Source organism: Crocodylus siamensis, chromosome 8 (genome assembly GCF_052110815.1).
Source record: "Crocodylus siamensis isolate JL-2025a chromosome 8, ASM5211081v1, whole genome shotgun sequence".
Taxonomy (NCBI): Eukaryota; Metazoa; Chordata; order Crocodylia; family Crocodylidae; genus Crocodylus; species Crocodylus siamensis.
Window position 1 is genome coordinate 25,086,121 of NC_143402.1, and position 17,645 is coordinate 25,103,765.

General features: G+C 40.3%; 1 protein-coding gene across 2 annotated transcripts in view; it reads right to left on the reverse strand.

Annotated features, from left to right (window-relative positions):
• Window positions 1-17,645, reverse strand: part of BRWD3 (bromodomain and WD repeat domain containing 3) — a 103,585-nt gene that overhangs the window by 82,182 nt on the left and 3,758 nt on the right. For both annotated transcript variants that reach the window (XM_090059690.1, XM_090059689.1), the window contains exons 5-6: window positions 9,394-9,544; window positions 5,323-5,421 (exon numbers count right to left, since the gene is read on the reverse strand). In XM_090059690.1, coding sequence (XP_089915816.1) covers window positions 5,323-5,421; window positions 9,394-9,544 — 250 coding nt within the window. The remainder of the gene's footprint in view (window positions 1-5,322; window positions 5,422-9,393; window positions 9,545-17,645) is intronic.

Sequence of the window (17,645 nt, forward strand, 5' to 3'; positions counted from 1 at the left end):
GCTGCATAAATGCACAAGGTAGTTTAACTCAGCCTCTGTGGAGTTGCCATTCTTCCATTTTCTGTTCCTTATGATTGAAGAATCAGAAGGAGTCACAGAAAGCCGATAATAACTTGTTCCTCATACAATATTTCTAGTCCTAGCATGATATCTTGAGCCCAAACTAAATCCTTCTATAACAATACAGTGTTTACATTTAATCTGAACATACAATATTTTACAAAGATATGACACTTGAGCCATTTACAGATGCACCCTGAAAGGTGTACAGCATCTTCCACACATCACAGGATTCGGCTCTGAATGATGAGTGGGAAATAGTCACTTTCAGCACAGTTACGGTGCAAATATTAGAGAAATACAATCCCTGCAGCTGATAATATCCCCAGGAACATCAACCTCCTGCCAACAGGAAATCCCTAACTGTGTACACATGCTACAGTGAAGAAGAGAAGCTACAGGTCTCTGGCCAATTAGATAACTATGGACAGTCTCATCCACACAGCAATAGTAGTAGGTACGGTAGTAGTACTGGTATCATTTACATTAATAGTGATCATTGAGGCAAAATCATGCAAAACACTGTAACCCTACTCATTCTTCCCCTGCTTATTATTTTATTTTCATGTACACTTAATGACTTGCATGTACAACTGCGGTATTTGTGGGGAAGGGCAGCATACAAATCAACAGTTTCACAAGCAAGCTAGAACACCTGTGTCCTAAATTATTTAAAAGCTGGCACTTAAACACTATAATGTAGCATGACTACTTTTGCATGCAAGTGCATTAGGACACACGTCAGAGGTCTTTCAAACCGTCTAATCCAGCACTACAGAAGTTCACATTGAGAAAGTTCTCTCTGGTGAGAAACTTACGGATGAGGAGGTTTACTTGTTTGTTTTGGTAATTTTCTAAGATGAAATCTATACTGTACGACATCTCTATCATACCGGCATCTCTGATCTGGATAGCTAACAGCTGCTTGTCCACTAGAATTTAAGCTGTTCTATAAAACATGTTACAGAATACCAACACTATCTTGTGTCTCTTTTAGCAGCAAGATTTTTCACTATTTACTATCAAGTAATATACTTTTGCATAATAAGGGCTTTCATGAAGAACAATATGCTTGCACGGCACATTACAAATACATGCCAAGACATTCTTTTCACAATATCCAACATAATCTTACATTAAATAAACTCATCACACAAGACAACACATATACAGAAAAAGGCTTGGAAGACGTGTTCAGGAATAGAACTTACGAAAGTTAACAACATGATCTATAAGGAACATATAGCTCAATTATAACCAAGTTTTACTATTTTAGTATTTTTTATGTAGACTGTGTTTATCATCATTTACACATGCAGAAAGGATAACAGACCCTATAAATTATAACCATATACATCAATATTTATAAAAGAAGATTACTTGAAAATACACACAACAGGTGGTGATGTCAAAAATACCTCCTGGGCAAGAGAAACCTCCAAATAAAAAAAAATATATCATTCTTTCTACCCCTTAAACTTATATTTCACAATTAAAGTATAACAGAGGTAAAATATGTACCTTCAGCATATACCAACGAAGGAACAACTCAAAAGAATGTTCTGCTCATTATGATTAAGTCATGATACACACATTTCTCAAGACATTCAGTTGCCCGAATCATCTTTAAAGGATGTAACCCAGAGCCTTTACTTTATTTCAAGTCATTGAGTCGTGTACGCAATAATCATAAAAGTCAGGCTCTTTAACAGTCCATCCACCTAGTCAAAAAAGGCATAAATCTGTAACACAAAAGCTATTTGACAAAAGACAACGCTCACTAATGCAGTATTTTTGTACGTTTTACAGAGACCTGCACAGAAATACTGCAATCTGTTTCCATTTCACATATATTTTAAAAAGCACTCTGCTCCCCACTCCTCCCCCATACACAATTCATTACAGTTGCTATTCTGTCACTTGTACCAGTGACACACCTTGCCCAGAAAATTATACTGACTGGTTTGAAATTGCGATTGAAACCCAGTGTGTTAGGTCTGTCTGTTTCTTACCAAGACTGATCTTTGAGAATTAAAGAGAAGAGAGACCAGAAATGTAAAAAACATAAATCATCTTCACCACCACCAACACAGAATACAGGAAGACGATGAGTACTAGCTTTGGGGAGAAAGAAGACAAACAAAGGTGGTAAAGGGCAAACAATTCCCAGAAAAGTTAAAGCAGAGACTGCAGGAGTGAGGAGAGAGAAATCCTTCCCCCCCAGTGAAATTAAACAGATAGGTATTTTAAATTAATAAAAGATAACTGGACTAAGTGACTGGATGTGATCAAAAAGAATTTCCTGTTATATTTTTAAACTTGTTTCATTTAAAGAAGGATGCAAGTGAAGAAGTCTACAAACAAAAATGAGTATGCATTTAACACGAGATTAAAAATAAAATATATACCATAAATAGAGTGCATTAACAGAGGGTATCCATTTTTTTTGTTTCAGAGAGGCCCCTGGCAGACATTAATGTAACTGTGTAACTAGGAGCTCAGGAATTTTATGCCTGATCACAAAAAACATGTTACCTGCCATGCCACTACACAATTTGTAGTATGGGGCGTAAAATTCCTCAGATCCCAATCATGCCACTGGGGATCAGGGAGCTCCCTGATCCCCAGCTGCCTGCACCCCAGATTTTAATGGCACACACAGCTGGGAAGGTCTGCAGTACTCTTTCAAGCTTGTGTCCCTACGTAGACAATTATTTTGGCTTTTTTTTTTTGCTTTTAAACACTTTATAAAGGTATTTATGCTAAGCCACAAAAAGAATCCTTTCTCCCACTATGCACTATGATATAACTAAGCCTAAGTAAAAACAGTCGAAAAGCCTAAGGGGAAATCAATTCAGTCACTGCAGGTTTCTCTAAGCTGTGCGGACTGGACTGTTAACCAACGGAACTCACACTCACTCCTCGGTTGGGGAAGATATGCAAATGCCTGCACTGGCCGAGGCCAGAAAGCAGGGGCGCTCTTGCAAACCTCCCAGCTTGCCAGACGTTACTGAAAGCACTCGAGCAGAGCTAAGCAGATGCCATCTCTCCTTGGCTGCCCAGCACATGCCCCCAACAACCCGCAGTTGATTCCCCTGTCATGGGAGACCCCACTACAAGGAGGTTTCCTTGTCTCCACCCAGCCTGGCAGGTTGAACACCCCTACCCCCTGCAAATCTGTCTCTGACCTGTGCGGGGGAAGCCCTCCACCCCAATCCCAGCTCCCCCAAACTGGGGTCTGCCCAGCTGGGAGTCAGATTTGCTTCATCCCTACCCAGCTAGACCAGCTTGTTAGAAGGAAGGATCAAGCCCCAACACCCTGTACAAGCTGCTGGGGCTGTCCGGAGCATCTTGCCCACTACTGCTGGTGCCAGGGGGGCCAAGATGGGGGTGGTGGCTTAGCTCCCCACTACAACTCAGAGGCAGAGACTCATAGGGCATGTCCACATGTGGATGTTTGGTTCCCAGGGGAGAACAAGCAGCGCCACCACTAGCTGTCCCCAGGGAAGTGTGAAGCAAGTTACCTCAGGTGGGGTAGGGAAGCCTGGGGCCAGCACTGGGCTGGCTCCAGCAACCTGACCTGCGGTCCTGGGGGCCTCCTGGGGCTGCAACAGAAGCAGCAATTCTGTTGTGTGGAGCCTGCCTGGCAGCCGCAATATGGCTCTGGGCAGCTCGGCTTCACTTCTTTCTGGTGCGTGCTGCTCCCATATGCGCAGCTCTGCTTTTTTTCTCTGCAGTTATTTTTGACCCCTGGATACCCACAGATCAAAGAAACCCTCCATGCTGCTCCATTACAGCATGGAGAACAACTGAACATGCAGCAGGTGCAGCACATACCACACAGCCACGCTCATCTGGATGTGGCCATAGAGGACAAGGCTGTACAGCCAACTCCACCAGATATGAAGGGGAAATCCCCCAGCAGCAAGGGCTACCCCAGCTGGGCAGATGATGCCTGCTTTGTCGGGGGAGGGCGAAGGCTGAGATGGAGACAGGGGAAACCACCCCTCCTGTGACATGGGGCTCGCCCTAGCTAGGCAAACCCCAGCTTGGAGGGAACCCAGGGCTGGGACAGGGAGCTTCATTCCCCTGCCTCCCCCCTGCTGCCCCACCTGGCTTACAGGTGCAGGAAGGATGCAGGGCTGGGGATCAGAGACTTTGCTGCCTCAGCTCTGTAACAGCCCAGGGATGCAAAGGAGCACTGCCAGAGGCATGCCCACCTGCCCTGCAAGAAGCGGTTAAGCAAGGGGGACACAAAGCACCCTGGGATGCTGGGGGGCTGTAACCTAACTTGAGTCAGAAGGGGATCTGGAACAGAAGTTCAATAGACCAGTCTAACCTAAACTGATTAAAATTGGTACAAGATCCATCCAGGTCCATCTTAAACCAGGTTCTGCCAGTTTGAAACCAGTCTATGCGCACCAAACTTCTGTTCTGTTATAGTTTTAGGCTGGTTTCCAATCTCTTATACCGGTTTATGTGTAATTTCCGTCCTGAGCCCAAGTCTATAACTCACTAAACTTTCCCATACAAATAACGGTTTAGATAGACTTATGCCTGCACATCTAAATAGAAGTTACCAGTTGGCACTGCTATATGCAAGTCTTAAAAGGTCTTCTCTTCAGTGTTTAGTCTGAAGAAGTGCTCATGACACTAGTTTTGCAATGGTGCAGAATGGTTTCATTCTTGGTGGGTTCTATTTCAAACATTTTGTTTGCTTTCTTAATCTTTTTCTTATTGCAGCCAACTCTTGAGGCAGAAAAATTACATGGGAATGAAGAATTGGTGTTCCAACTAAGATTTCTAAAAGAAGGGACTGTCTGCATTGATCTCTATTCAAGGACAGGTATATTTAGTGTAAAACAACTTAAAATACAAAATATTCACTGTTAACATGGTTGATTTCTCATCTGATAGGAAGATGACACACAAGACTTCAACATCTGTTACTGTTTAGCAAGAGTACAACAATAACTTGTGTGTCTGCACACGTACACATACACACATATGCACACACACACGCGGATTTTAAATGAGAGCAAATCAAAGAGGTCTGTGGTAGGAAAAAAGCCTAAATAATGTAAAAATGACTAATCTGTTTTTAATGTAAAGCTTTGGAGAGAAGTTTATCTTGAAAGTCACCAAAAATACATATGAAGTCCAACATAGTGTCTTGGTTAATAAAGTTTCAACTGAAAACAATTATAAAGGTACGGAAATCGCAGGTACAACTTATTTATATTTGAACTGGATATTACTTACCCACATTTGGTGGCTTCCCGTAATTGACAGGTAGTTCGGGAGGCCTGCCTCTGTGAAGAGCTGCAAATGCAGATCCCTTCCATAGCGTATGCCTGAAGTCTAGATGAGCAAGATTAACAGCTGGTCAACAAAATTATCTGCAAAGCTGATTGATCTGTTTTTGCTAGAAATGACAATACCACAAGATCCAACCCTCTGACTGCCTAGAGTGCCTTGCTTAGCCTCAGAATGACAGTTCTCATAGAATATTAAACTCAGTCATTTTAAAGGTAAATTCCTTGTATTCAAAAAAAAAGATGAATCTCTGATCTTAAGATATTACCGGACAGGAAATCTGACATTGCCAAATTCTCTTTATTCACTTGGCTTCTTGGCTTTAGGAATTCTACATATGATGCGGGAAGAGAGGTGGTGGTAACCACTTTAGCTAAAAAAAAAAAAAAAATCATATGAGGTACAAAGTACCAATCTTGACTTTTCATCTCAATTTATATCTAGTGTACTGTACATTTGGGAACCATATACACACAAGCATCCTTCGAGATGTGGGTGGGGGAAAGGAGATGGGCAGAGGTCTGTTTTAGTAAATCTGGTTTCCTGCAATTGATGGCAGTATGCTCTTTCCACATTCTCTCTCTTTCTCTCTCTATATATTTTTGACATTGTTTTTCACATTAAAGCTATTTTCTTTAAAGGCTCTCCAGCTATCTTGCTGCCAACTGGACTCAGAGAAGCTTCCCTCCAGTGAGAACAACAGCAGTTTCTGGGAGTGCTCAACAGTGTCTCTCAAAAATCAGACCTTGACATTTTCCATTTGTGAATATCTGGAAGGAAAAAAGTGAGCTTCTATGCTAAAGAAAAGCTGTGCAGTAGAAGGTTACTGCTATTGACTAGTGCATAACAATTTAAATCTCTGAACATAGAACCTTCTGAACATGGTCAGCTGATTTCCAGCCCAGACAGTTCCTTATTTCCAACCAGCCATGGGGCTATCTGGAGTTATCCTCAGCCCAATCCCCAGAATCAAGCTGAGGACAGCTTCGAGTCCTAACCTGGGACTGGCCTGTGCACAACCTTAACACTCAGCTGAGTATCAGGATCAAGCATGAGGCAGCTCCAGGTTCCAAAACAGCTCTGGAGGTAGCTCTGCAGTGGCACAACTGGAATCTGAAGAATTTTATATACCATCCCACAATTTACACATCCTGCAAAGCACACCTGGCATGACAGGAAACACAAAGTTTCAGATGCCTCATAAAATTCCTCAGATCTCACAGGCACCATTATTTTAACATCTGCCAGGGGCCTCAAAGACAAAGCCCTAATGAATATTTGTTATTTACAAACCAAATTCCATTTAGCTTTTTCTTACCAGAATTATATGCAAAAGAACCAACTTAATTTTTCCAGAAAACAAGGTACAGAAGTCTCCATTTGCTTTCAATATTAATACTAAAATGCAGTGTTAAAAAAAAATCTGAAACTATAACTTTGGGAAAGGTGACCCTACTTCTTAGAACGAAGACACCTGTTACACTCTCAAGCAGTATACGGTCAATATACTTTCTCTATAGATAAAAAGTCACATACCTGGAAGAAATGTCTGCCTGATAAAAGAAAGTAATTATTTTACTCTACAAATTACACAACTTTAACTGACTCCTTTGATCTTTGTCCCTCAATCTGTTCATTTAGCCACACTAACATTATGAACCCCCATCCAATTTCAAATAATCCTGTTTTTCTTTGGGTGTCCCCCCCGCCAACAAGATGACATATTTCTTTAGAACTTTACCCAGTCACACCAGTATGCAGCCAAGCCAGGCAAGCCTTGGCCACTGGCTCGCAAAACTTTTTCTGTATTTACAAAGGAGGCAACTTTAAAACGTGATATCCTATCACTTAGCAGGGCATTATCCCATGCAATTAGGAGATTCTCAGATTTACAATATGGCCCAGCACTCCTTTCTGCTCATGAAAAAAACTGAGAAGAGGCATTTTCAAATTTAAACACCATCACACATAGAAAGACTATTCCAGATTATTTTAGACATCTCACATTTATTCATTATCCCAACACTTCCGTGTGCTGCAGTTAGAGTCATAGTAACAAAGGCACCTAGTTTCACTAGCAGTGTGTGTGTGCATGCATGCATGCATGCGTGCGTACAAGAACATGCACACAGATGTTCAGAGAGAGACCTAGATAAATTGGAGGATTGGACTAAAAGGAACTTCATGAGGTTCAAAAAGGGGAAGCACAGATTCCAGCACTTAGGATGGGGCAATCCCATGCACTGGTACAGGCTGGGGACTGACTGGCTAAGCAGCAGCTCTGCAGGAAAGGACCTCGGGGTTACAGTGGAGAAGAAACTGTATATGAGCCAACAGTGTGCCCTTGTTGCCAAGAAAGCTGACAGAATATAGGGCTGTATTAGTAGAAGCGTTGCCAGCAGCTGGAGGGAAATGATAATTCCCCTCTATTTGGTACTAGTGAGGCTGTATCTGGAGTACTGCATCCAGTTTTGGGTGCCCCACTATAGAAAGGATGTAGACAAATTGGAGAGAATCCAGCGAAGGGCAACAAAAATGGTGAGGGGGCTGAGGCACAAGACTTCTGAGGAGAGACTGAGAGAACCGAGCTTATTTATTCTAGAAAAGAGAAGACTGAGAGGGGAATTAATAGCAGTCTTCAACTAACTGAAGGGTGGTTCCAAAGAGGATGTAGCTAGACTGTTCTCAGCGATGGAAGACGACAGAACAGGGAATAATGGTCTCAAGTGGGTACAGGCATACCTCGTTTTATTGTGCTTCACTTTATTGCGCTTCACAGCTATTGCGTTTTTTACAAATTGAAGGTTTGTGGCAACCCTGCATCAAGCAAGTCTATCAGCGCCATTTTTCCAACAGCATTTGCTCACTTTGCATTTTTTAGCAATAAAAGTATTTTTTAATTAAGGTGTGTACATTTTTTTTTAGACATAATGCTATTGCACACTTAATAGACTACAGTATAGTGTAAACATAACTTTTATATGCACTGGGAAACCAAAAAATTCGTGTGACTCGCTTTATTGTGATATTCGCTTTATTGCGGTGGTCTGGAACCGAACCTGCAATATCTCTGAGGTATGCCTGTATATCAAAATGAAACCCTCCATATAACATCACCTACAAAATGGTATAAGAAGCTACAACCCCTTAAACTCTAAAGCAACTGGACCATGGGAAGGGTATTATCTGTGAAGGTCCTGCAATTTGGGAATTTGCTCCTAGCTGATCTGCTTAGACCATTTGGGGATAGCTCCTCCTTTACTTGAGATTTAAAAGGACTGGTAGAAAGAAGAATGGTTGGTAGCAAGGGAAAATAGAGTATTTTAACTGGTTATGTCTGGTATATTTTAAGCTTCTGAATGTATGTCCTTTTTCAAAAAAATACTGAAGTTGCCTAGATCCTTGAACAGGATGCTATTAAAGGATTCTAAATAAAAAGAGAAATAAAGCTATCTAACTTACTGCAGGCAGCACCTGAAGATCCCCCATTTCTCAAACTTAAAATTGTCAGAAAGATTACAAACAAAGCAAAGTCCCTTATACCCATTAGCTGGGGACAAACCCATACCACTTTTCTGTAACCCTTACCCATTTAGAACCTAATGATATTAGAAACAGTTACTGGTATAGTCATATCTCTCACTGGAAGTACTTCCATTGCAACTTTTGTATAGCAACATATATGTAGTTATACTGGCATGAAAGTGCCAATATAAGCTATCCTGGCAGATGAAGCTGCCAATGAAATACATGGACCTTAGCATAGCAATACCAGCAAACATTTTTTAGCACAAAATGCAAGAGAAGCTAATCCAAGAGAAGCTACTCTGTCTCAGTGACTGAGTTTTAGCAAGTCTGTTATTAGAAAGTAGAGACTGGTAACTGGCCTGAATGGTGTTCACACTCAAGGCATGTCTAGCATCAAACCAGCAAATATAAAAGATACTTCGCAATCATTTTTGTTGTTGCTGTTGATTTATGTAACTTAGCTGTGGCTATATGAAACTGAAAACTTACCTTTTGCTGCCCTTAGCAAAGACTGCCGTCCCACACCTAGTAAAGTCTGCACTCCAAGAACACTCTGTGGGATTTCCTTGTCTAAAAGGGGTCCAAGTCTCTCACAGATTCTAAGAAGATAATCCGGAGGGATGTGTGCATTGACTGCCACCTAAATAGAAAGTACACACACATTTTTATTCCTTCCTACTTTTTCCTCTCTCAATTTCCAAACTATTTCTTTCATTGTTTTGTGGTATTTTTCTAATTAACACTTTAAATATGAATTGAATACACAAGTACATAGACAAAAAAGAACAAAAACCACATTTTTAAAAACTGCAATATAAATCACATCCAAAGTGTCTAAAAGAACTATGTAAATACTGTGTGTACTAAGAAATGCAAAACCAGAAGTTAACTCAAAATTACATTTTGGTTTCAAGTACTGTATAACACCTTTGAAAAAGATAAAAAAGAAGCAAACCACCCTTAAAATTCCTGTGTTTTCAATGCATTACTCTCACTCTACAGAACGCAAGTCAATAAATTATTTTCTTGGAGATATTTTTATTCCATACTATTGTTAGAACCACTTCAAGTTAAAGCTTAAAAAAACAACTCTGAAATATTATAATAGTGCAGATAGATGGTATCTCCTCAGTTTTTAGCTGCTGTTCAGGTGTCATAAAGATCTCATTAAGAGAGTTCATTTCTTACCTGTGGGAGGCACACTTCAAGTTTCCCACCCCAATAACATCTGTTGCATTCCTTTTCTAATGTGCCTCCCCCTAGCCCAAAAGGTAACTGGCTCTTCAGAAGCCAGTTCAAATAGCAAATAATTAACGTTTGCCATTTGCAATTTCTTAAACTAGCATTACTTCTACTATTTCTGCTACCTCGCATGTGAAATTCAGTAGTCAGTCTTCCAATTTAAAATTTCTCTTCTAACATAAAGAAAACACCGCAATTCTCATCTCTTCTCTATGATCATTACCAAGAGGACATTCAGCTGAAAGTATCTTGTTTTGACTGAAGGTCTGATAGTTAAAAATGCATTGTATGGCTGTTTATGTGCACCACACCACTCACTTTCCATGTTATGATACCATGAAGAAATTCATTAGCTGTAATAAATCTACATTTTATGTTGTCTTTTAATTTTACCGAACAGCAGATCTATGCTTTATATTACTAAAGCAGATTCAAAAGGCCTATATGGTCCATTGCAAAATAATTATGTGTACGTACACAACTCTCATTCCAATTCATGCAGCGTGTCACATGGATTAAAACATAAAACATTAGGAAACCATGCATTCCGACTGGCTGAATAAGCTCCATCCAGAGGTGGTGCAATCACCTACCCTGGAAATCTTCAAGAAGAGACTAGACAGTCACTTTGCTGGGGTCACCTGACCCCCAGTTATCTTTTCTGCTTAGTGCAGGGGGCTGGATCTGATGATCTTCCAAGGTCTCTTCTGATCTTACAATCTATGAATCTATGAGTCAATAGTGATACTGCTATTCTGGAACAATGTTCACCTATACTTACATGCAGACTGTAGCCACACACTTCCCAAAATAATATCTTAAACAAGAAAATGAAGGATTTTCTAATGACATGTACAGTATAATATTTAATCAAAAGCAAATCAAATTCTTTTGATTTGGCTATGACAAAGGTGAAAGAATCAAGCTCTTCAGCAATCCTGACTGAGCAATGTCTACTCCACAAAACAAAATGTAGCACACACAAACCAACAGAAATCTCCATTCATATCAAGCTCCCTAAAGATTCTGGGATTTAAGGGCAATGGACAAATACTACCTTTGCTGGCTACAATACCACATAATCCCTATTCCATTGGTTTTCCCATTGCAAGTATTGAGGAATGACCAAGCCTTAGCCCATACAACATATTCATGCTTAACTGTGTTACATCTCTGATACCTGAATGGCTATCATCTTCCCCCCATTTTATTTTCACAAAGATACAGTGCCAACCCTTTTATGTGCATGTCAGCATGACTTTTTTAAAATTTATAATGACATGACTTGGTTATCTTTTGAAGAGTGATTAACTCCACTTGGGTACACCACTGCACATATGGAACCAAACTGAATGCAGGATTTGGACTTTATTGCCGAGTTCTATTAAAACACGCATTTTGATTTTCTAAAATAAAATTTTAATCCAGAGCATGCTAAAGAACCATCCACACCCGTATCAAAGCACCTCTTCTGTTACCTTATTCTGTTTATCAGCATTTTCCTTTTTGTAATCAGAACCACACTGTATTAACCCATTGAGGAAAACCTGAATAACTCTTCACATCTTAAAACTGTTACAGAATTATACAAGTCAGAATTTCCTAGTACAGAGATCCTTAGTCTTAATACCAAATCTTTTCCAGTAATTCAGTAAAACTGAAAGCTACCTAAACACAAAACAAACAGCCATCTTAGTCTCCCAATAGAAACATACCTTTTAGGTACTGCATCCACAAAATTTCAGTTTTGTGAAATGAAAGAGTTCAAAGTATTAAGCAGCTAAAACCCAAAGAAAACTAAATACTTAAATCTTCAATTTCCCAGTAGCATACAAAGCAAGAAACATTTTTAACCACCTCTACTTCCAAAAGACATTATGTGAAAAGGTTCAAGTTCCTCCCACATTTAGCTAGCAAATTACAAAAACTAAAATAAAAAACTAAGATCAAAGACAACAGAAGTCCCACATGCACAAAAACAGGTCAAACTAAGATAGAAAAAAAAAAGTTAAAATAATTCCTCCACACAGACCTGAAGCTTTGCTTAGAAGAAGGTATAAACCCATCTGGGTGAAGAGGGCTAGAACCCAGGTTTGCCATTCGCTGGGTAAGTCCCCCAACCAAGGGGTTAGGGGCTAAATAGTGGCAGGTCCTCATACCTACTCCTACTTGCAGCAGGCCTGCACACAGTTTGAGATTGTTTCACCCTATAAATAAGTACCAAAATCTGAAGACATGCAAGTAAATATGTGCCACTTAGGCACACAACACAAAGTAGAATTTAGCTCTAAATGTCATAGCACAAATATCTAACAGCATAAGGCCCATGAAAGAGATCTTCAAAACAGCCAGTCTATATTTTTAATGACTAAGGATTAACAAGAGTAGTAAAGGCAGAAGGCAGGGCAGTGTGGTGCCTTATAGATACAGTGACCATACCTCACAGTTTTGCCAGGACAGTCCTGGATTTTGTAAGCAGTTTTGGCTTACTGGCCAGTTGGTAAAAATTGAAACAAAAGTCCCACTTAACACGATCCCTTCCTTCTCTACTAAATCTACTGTGCATGTGTGTGGCAGCAGAGCTGGCCTTAGAGAAAATGTCACCCTGGGTGAACTTGTATTTTGGTGCCTTTCCCCTGCGCCCCCCAAATCAGCAGCACTGCTGCAGACAAGAGGCAGGTGTGTGGGGGCACAGTTTGGCAGGGAGGCAGGACAACATGGTGCACCAGGCAGGCAGCACTGCTGCTGTGCTGGTGCAAGGCAGGCAGACTGGAGCAGGCACATGTGCAGCATGGCTCCTCCTGAGCAATGGCTAGAGATGTGGGGTGGGCTGGGCTGGGCATCGCTCCAGACCACCTGCCTTGCTTCCATACAACACAGCGGTGATTCCCTGGCATACCACGCCACTCCATCTTCACTTGAAACAGTGTCCCAGATTTCCTTAAAAATGATATGGTCACCATACTTACAAACAAAATAGGCTGAGACCTACAAAAGCTCATGCCTCTCTGAGTGAGTTAGGAATGTGGCACCTTACAGACCTGCCTTCTAACTCAGACTAAACCAGCTAACCGCCTCTTTCTATTTCTCAGGAACAGTAAAGTAAATCTCTCATTTTGCAGGAGGCTAACAAAGAATACTGTGTGAACATAAAAGATTGTGATTGCTGAAAGAAGCAAGCCATCTAGGTGCTCCATTCAAAACCAGCTGCAAGCAATAAAAAAAAATGCTGCTGGAACCAGGCTAGGAGGTTACAACACTTGACCTTTTTGAGAAGAAAAATATTGTTTGTTAAGGAATCATCACAAAATATTCAATTGGACTCTCTGAACACATTGCTCATCATAAAAGCCTGTCCTTAGTACACCTTTGAAAAACTGTCTTCCATGGAAAAGATAAGTTCAGGGGAATAAGTGCTTGACCTTGCTCACCATCCCTACAGGAGGCCAGTCAATAGATGGCAAAAATATATGAATAAATAAAAATAGTCTTCATGATGGGGAGTTTACAGGGATGCAAACTCAATAGCTTTGACATCTTTTTGAGAAATTCATTCAAGCATTCCTTCAGAGTAGAGACTAAATTTGCAGTCTGTGGTGAAGGAGCTATTTCAATATTGAATATTCAGCAGTACAATATTTCAAAAAAAGCAGTGGAAAATCCACAATTTCACCAAGTGGCCTCAACTGTATTTGACAGCAAGGTCACAAAACCTTGGAGTAACCTACATATAATATTTTTTTTAGATAGACAACATAATTTATCCTCAGATTTCCATTCTCTAATTATTACTCATACCATACCCGGCTACCCTTCATTGCTAAATCAACAAGCACTCAATTGTATCATGAAGTCCAGGAGAAACAAAACAGTTAAGTAAGCAGGAAATTACCCAGGAGTGGAGTCACAACTCAGAAGGAAGTTCAGAAGTCTGACCTCTCAAATAAGTTCTATCTTAGGTTATAAAACCACCACCCACTTAGTTTCTTCAAAAAGGACAGGTTTGAAAACAGTAGTTGCAACCAATTTATCAAATTATGTTTTCCAAGCAATGATGCAAACAGTTTGTGACAACCTTTAAATAGCTACCACTGGCATTGACAATAGCTCTCAGCTAGCTTTTAAGCAAACTAGACAGACAGTGTAGAAACCCGAGGCCCAACACCACAAGCTGTTCATGCTGGCAGAGCCCTCTACAGGTACAAATCCAATGCCCTACACACAGATCAAATGAAAGATCAGAGCCCAAGCCCCACAAACTTAAAGGAACCCACAAAACCTGGTACATCTTCAGAAACCACCAACAGTTCTAACAAAGGAGACAACACAGCAGAATCCCACCACTCTCAGTCAAAAAGCCTTGGAATATCAAGCTAGACCAATCCACATAGCTACAATAAATAAAACAAATTTGTCATAAGCAGTCAACTAAAGGCTTTACTGAGGAGGCAAGTCAAATGGATTAATTTGCCTGCACACTGACTGAGTCTATAACAGACTTCATTTTACCTTAAGTTATTGATTGCCAGCTTTCTAGCACATTTATAAAAGCCAGTGTGGACTTTTCCCACTGGCCATTGCAGCCATGTTGTGTGGCTCTAGTTCACTAACAGTCAAAACCTTGAAGGGAAAAAGTGAGAGTGAAGACAAGGCTTCTAAGTTCATTTGCATAGCTATTCCTAGTGCATATGTAAGAATAGCACCTACACACAGAGGCATGAGAAAGGGGACAAAAAAAATACAAATGCACTTGACTGGCATTCTCTACAGGTTTATCCTTCATCAAGTTTGCTTAGCATATCTGAAATAACTCTTCTAATGTCTGTTTCTTGTCATTTAAATAAAGCAGCAAATCCAAATAGAACAGGGAAAAAAAATCTGAAACTGCAGATTCTGAATACAAGTTTAAACAGACTGGAGGCAAGAGTATTCTCTTAATCTTGTTAATCATGCAGCACAAAAGAAGCATACAACTTTTATACAATTTTCCTGTCATTATTACTGATGCAGAATCAAAGGACAACTTTTCACCTAAAATTTAATAGCAAAAGTCTTGCTTTTAGAAGTACATCTTATAAAGCACTTACAGCTAACTTTAATAAAAAAATACAAAGGTAGCCTATGAGGCAGGTTTTTACTTGTACCTCGTCACATCCTAAAAGTACCAACAGCAATAAAGATGTGTTCAACAGCAAGCATCAGCATTCTGTGAAAATATCAATTATACAACTCCATAACTTTGCCTCAATAATTAAGCATAGACTGAAAAACAGAACTAAAGAAGCTGAAATAGGTCCACTTAAAAGAGAAAATATTTAGTCAGATTGTTCACAGTACAGGCAGTCCACAGATTTATGACACAACTGGTTCCTGAAAACCATTTCTTTAGTCGAAACATTGTAACTTGGAACCAATTCTCTCATAAAAATCAATGTTATAAATGGGGGATTGGTTCCTGAACCAGGGCCCGATACCCTATTTTCACCAAAAATACCCCAGAATTTTGTACTCGATCAATTATAGATGAGTAACATAGCTACATTAACATATTTATATTGTAAATAGCAATCATATTGTTTTGGAAGAACTTCTTTGAGGTGACTTTGCTGGACTTTTTAAAGGGCTCTTGTTTGGACTTTTTTGAAGGGTTCTTGGCTGAAGTCCTCTCAGGAACCTTAGCTGCAGGTTTCTCTGGAGTCTTGTCTGCTTTCTTAAAGAAAACATCCAAGGAAGTTTGAACAGATGTTCTCCAGGGAGATGAGTGACGCAGCGAACTTGTTCGCTGGCGTAGTGTGGCGTCGTATCAGATCAAGCGTTATAAGTCAAAACTGGCATTATAAAGTTGAAACAGGTTGTCAATTTATAAATGTTGAAAGCACAAAACGTTGCAACTCAAAACATGGTAAGTCGAGGACTGACTGTATTAGTATAAGGAGTGTGTGAAAAAAGACTCCTATTTCTGCAACTGACTCTTTAACACAGGCATCTGTCTTTGCTTTGTCCTCACTATTGTCATCAGTGTGCATGACTAGGGTAGATGAAACATTCGAAAGAGATATTTACTCATTTTTGTAAGGGACTAGTAAGAAGTGGTAGGTAGGAAACACTCCATCCCAAAAATTCCCAGATACTATCATCTGGTTACTTCAGTCGTACAACTACACAAAATTGGCTGCAATGAAATTCCAGGTGACCTGGGCACTGTTCTGAACAATACCTTCAAACATCTAATTTTCCACAAAACTTGAAGCCAAACACATACACCAAGTAATACAAAGTCACATGTATTCAAGGATTCAGATACCAACCATAGCAAACCCAGGCTGAACATGGCAGGAGACAAAACACCCCTCTTATATCATCAGTACTGAAAAGCTTTATTCCTAGAAGTGGCAGGAAAGAAAATAAGTATCCATAATAGAGACCTAACACCATGTAGTATTTCATGTATTCTCTGAAAAGTCATGTTATCTAGTTACGTTGTAGTAACAAAATTGAAATGAGGGGAGAAAAATGCTTCTTTTTATAAATCAGGAAACCAAGTCTTGCAAATCTATCCAAATAAACAAACACTTCCATATAATGCAGAACCTGGCTTTTATCAGCTCTCTCACGTTTATTATCTTAACTTTTAAAGAATGTTATGTAGCCTCAAAAATACCATTAGATATACAAACAAGTTTATCCAGAGCTTCCCAGTTATGCACAAGAAAATATGAAAAGATTTAATAAGGTAAAGAATAAAAATACAAAAACGATTACAACTAATGAATCAAATATATGCTCAAAATTAGGTTTCATACCCTCTACTGCTAACATTTCTCTCAGATGACAGCTATAATCACAGCGCAAATACAACCACCTTGAGACTGGAAGTCCTGCCCCTAACCTCTGACCTTTGCCACCAGACTTCCCTCCCCTTCCCCCCCAGAAGTACTCCTTTTGAAGAGGAAGTTGCCACCTTGGAACCAGGAAAAAAACAAATCATATGCTAAAAGTCAGACACCTACTATAACATACTTTAATTTTATTACAAAAACTATTTTTGTTGTGATTTGTGTCTACATAGTGTATATAGAGGTGACTGCATAATAAATCAAAAAAGCCTTACTCTTGTATATTGTGTGTGTGGGGGGGGGGGTGTATGGTAGAATGTGGAGTTGTATGTGGCTGCTGGAGGGGGGACAAAAGGGTACATTGGGGGGTGTATATATGGGGGTTGTGTGGGGCCAGGTGTGGGTGTGTAGTGTTTGTGGGGTGTGAAGGAGGAGGGTATGGAGACCTCCCACAAAGTTCCCCCCCCCCCCCACGGTACATAACCCCCACCACTGGCAGCAGCATGCAGAAGGTGCTTTGTGTGCTTGTAGCCCACGCAGGCTCTGCTGCCCGATGGCACACAGCTCTGGCCAGCACTGCACACGGTGGCAAGGAGCCACGGCCAAGCCAGCCTGCCTCTTATCGCACGTTTCCACCGCATGTGCAACTTCTGGCACTTGCGC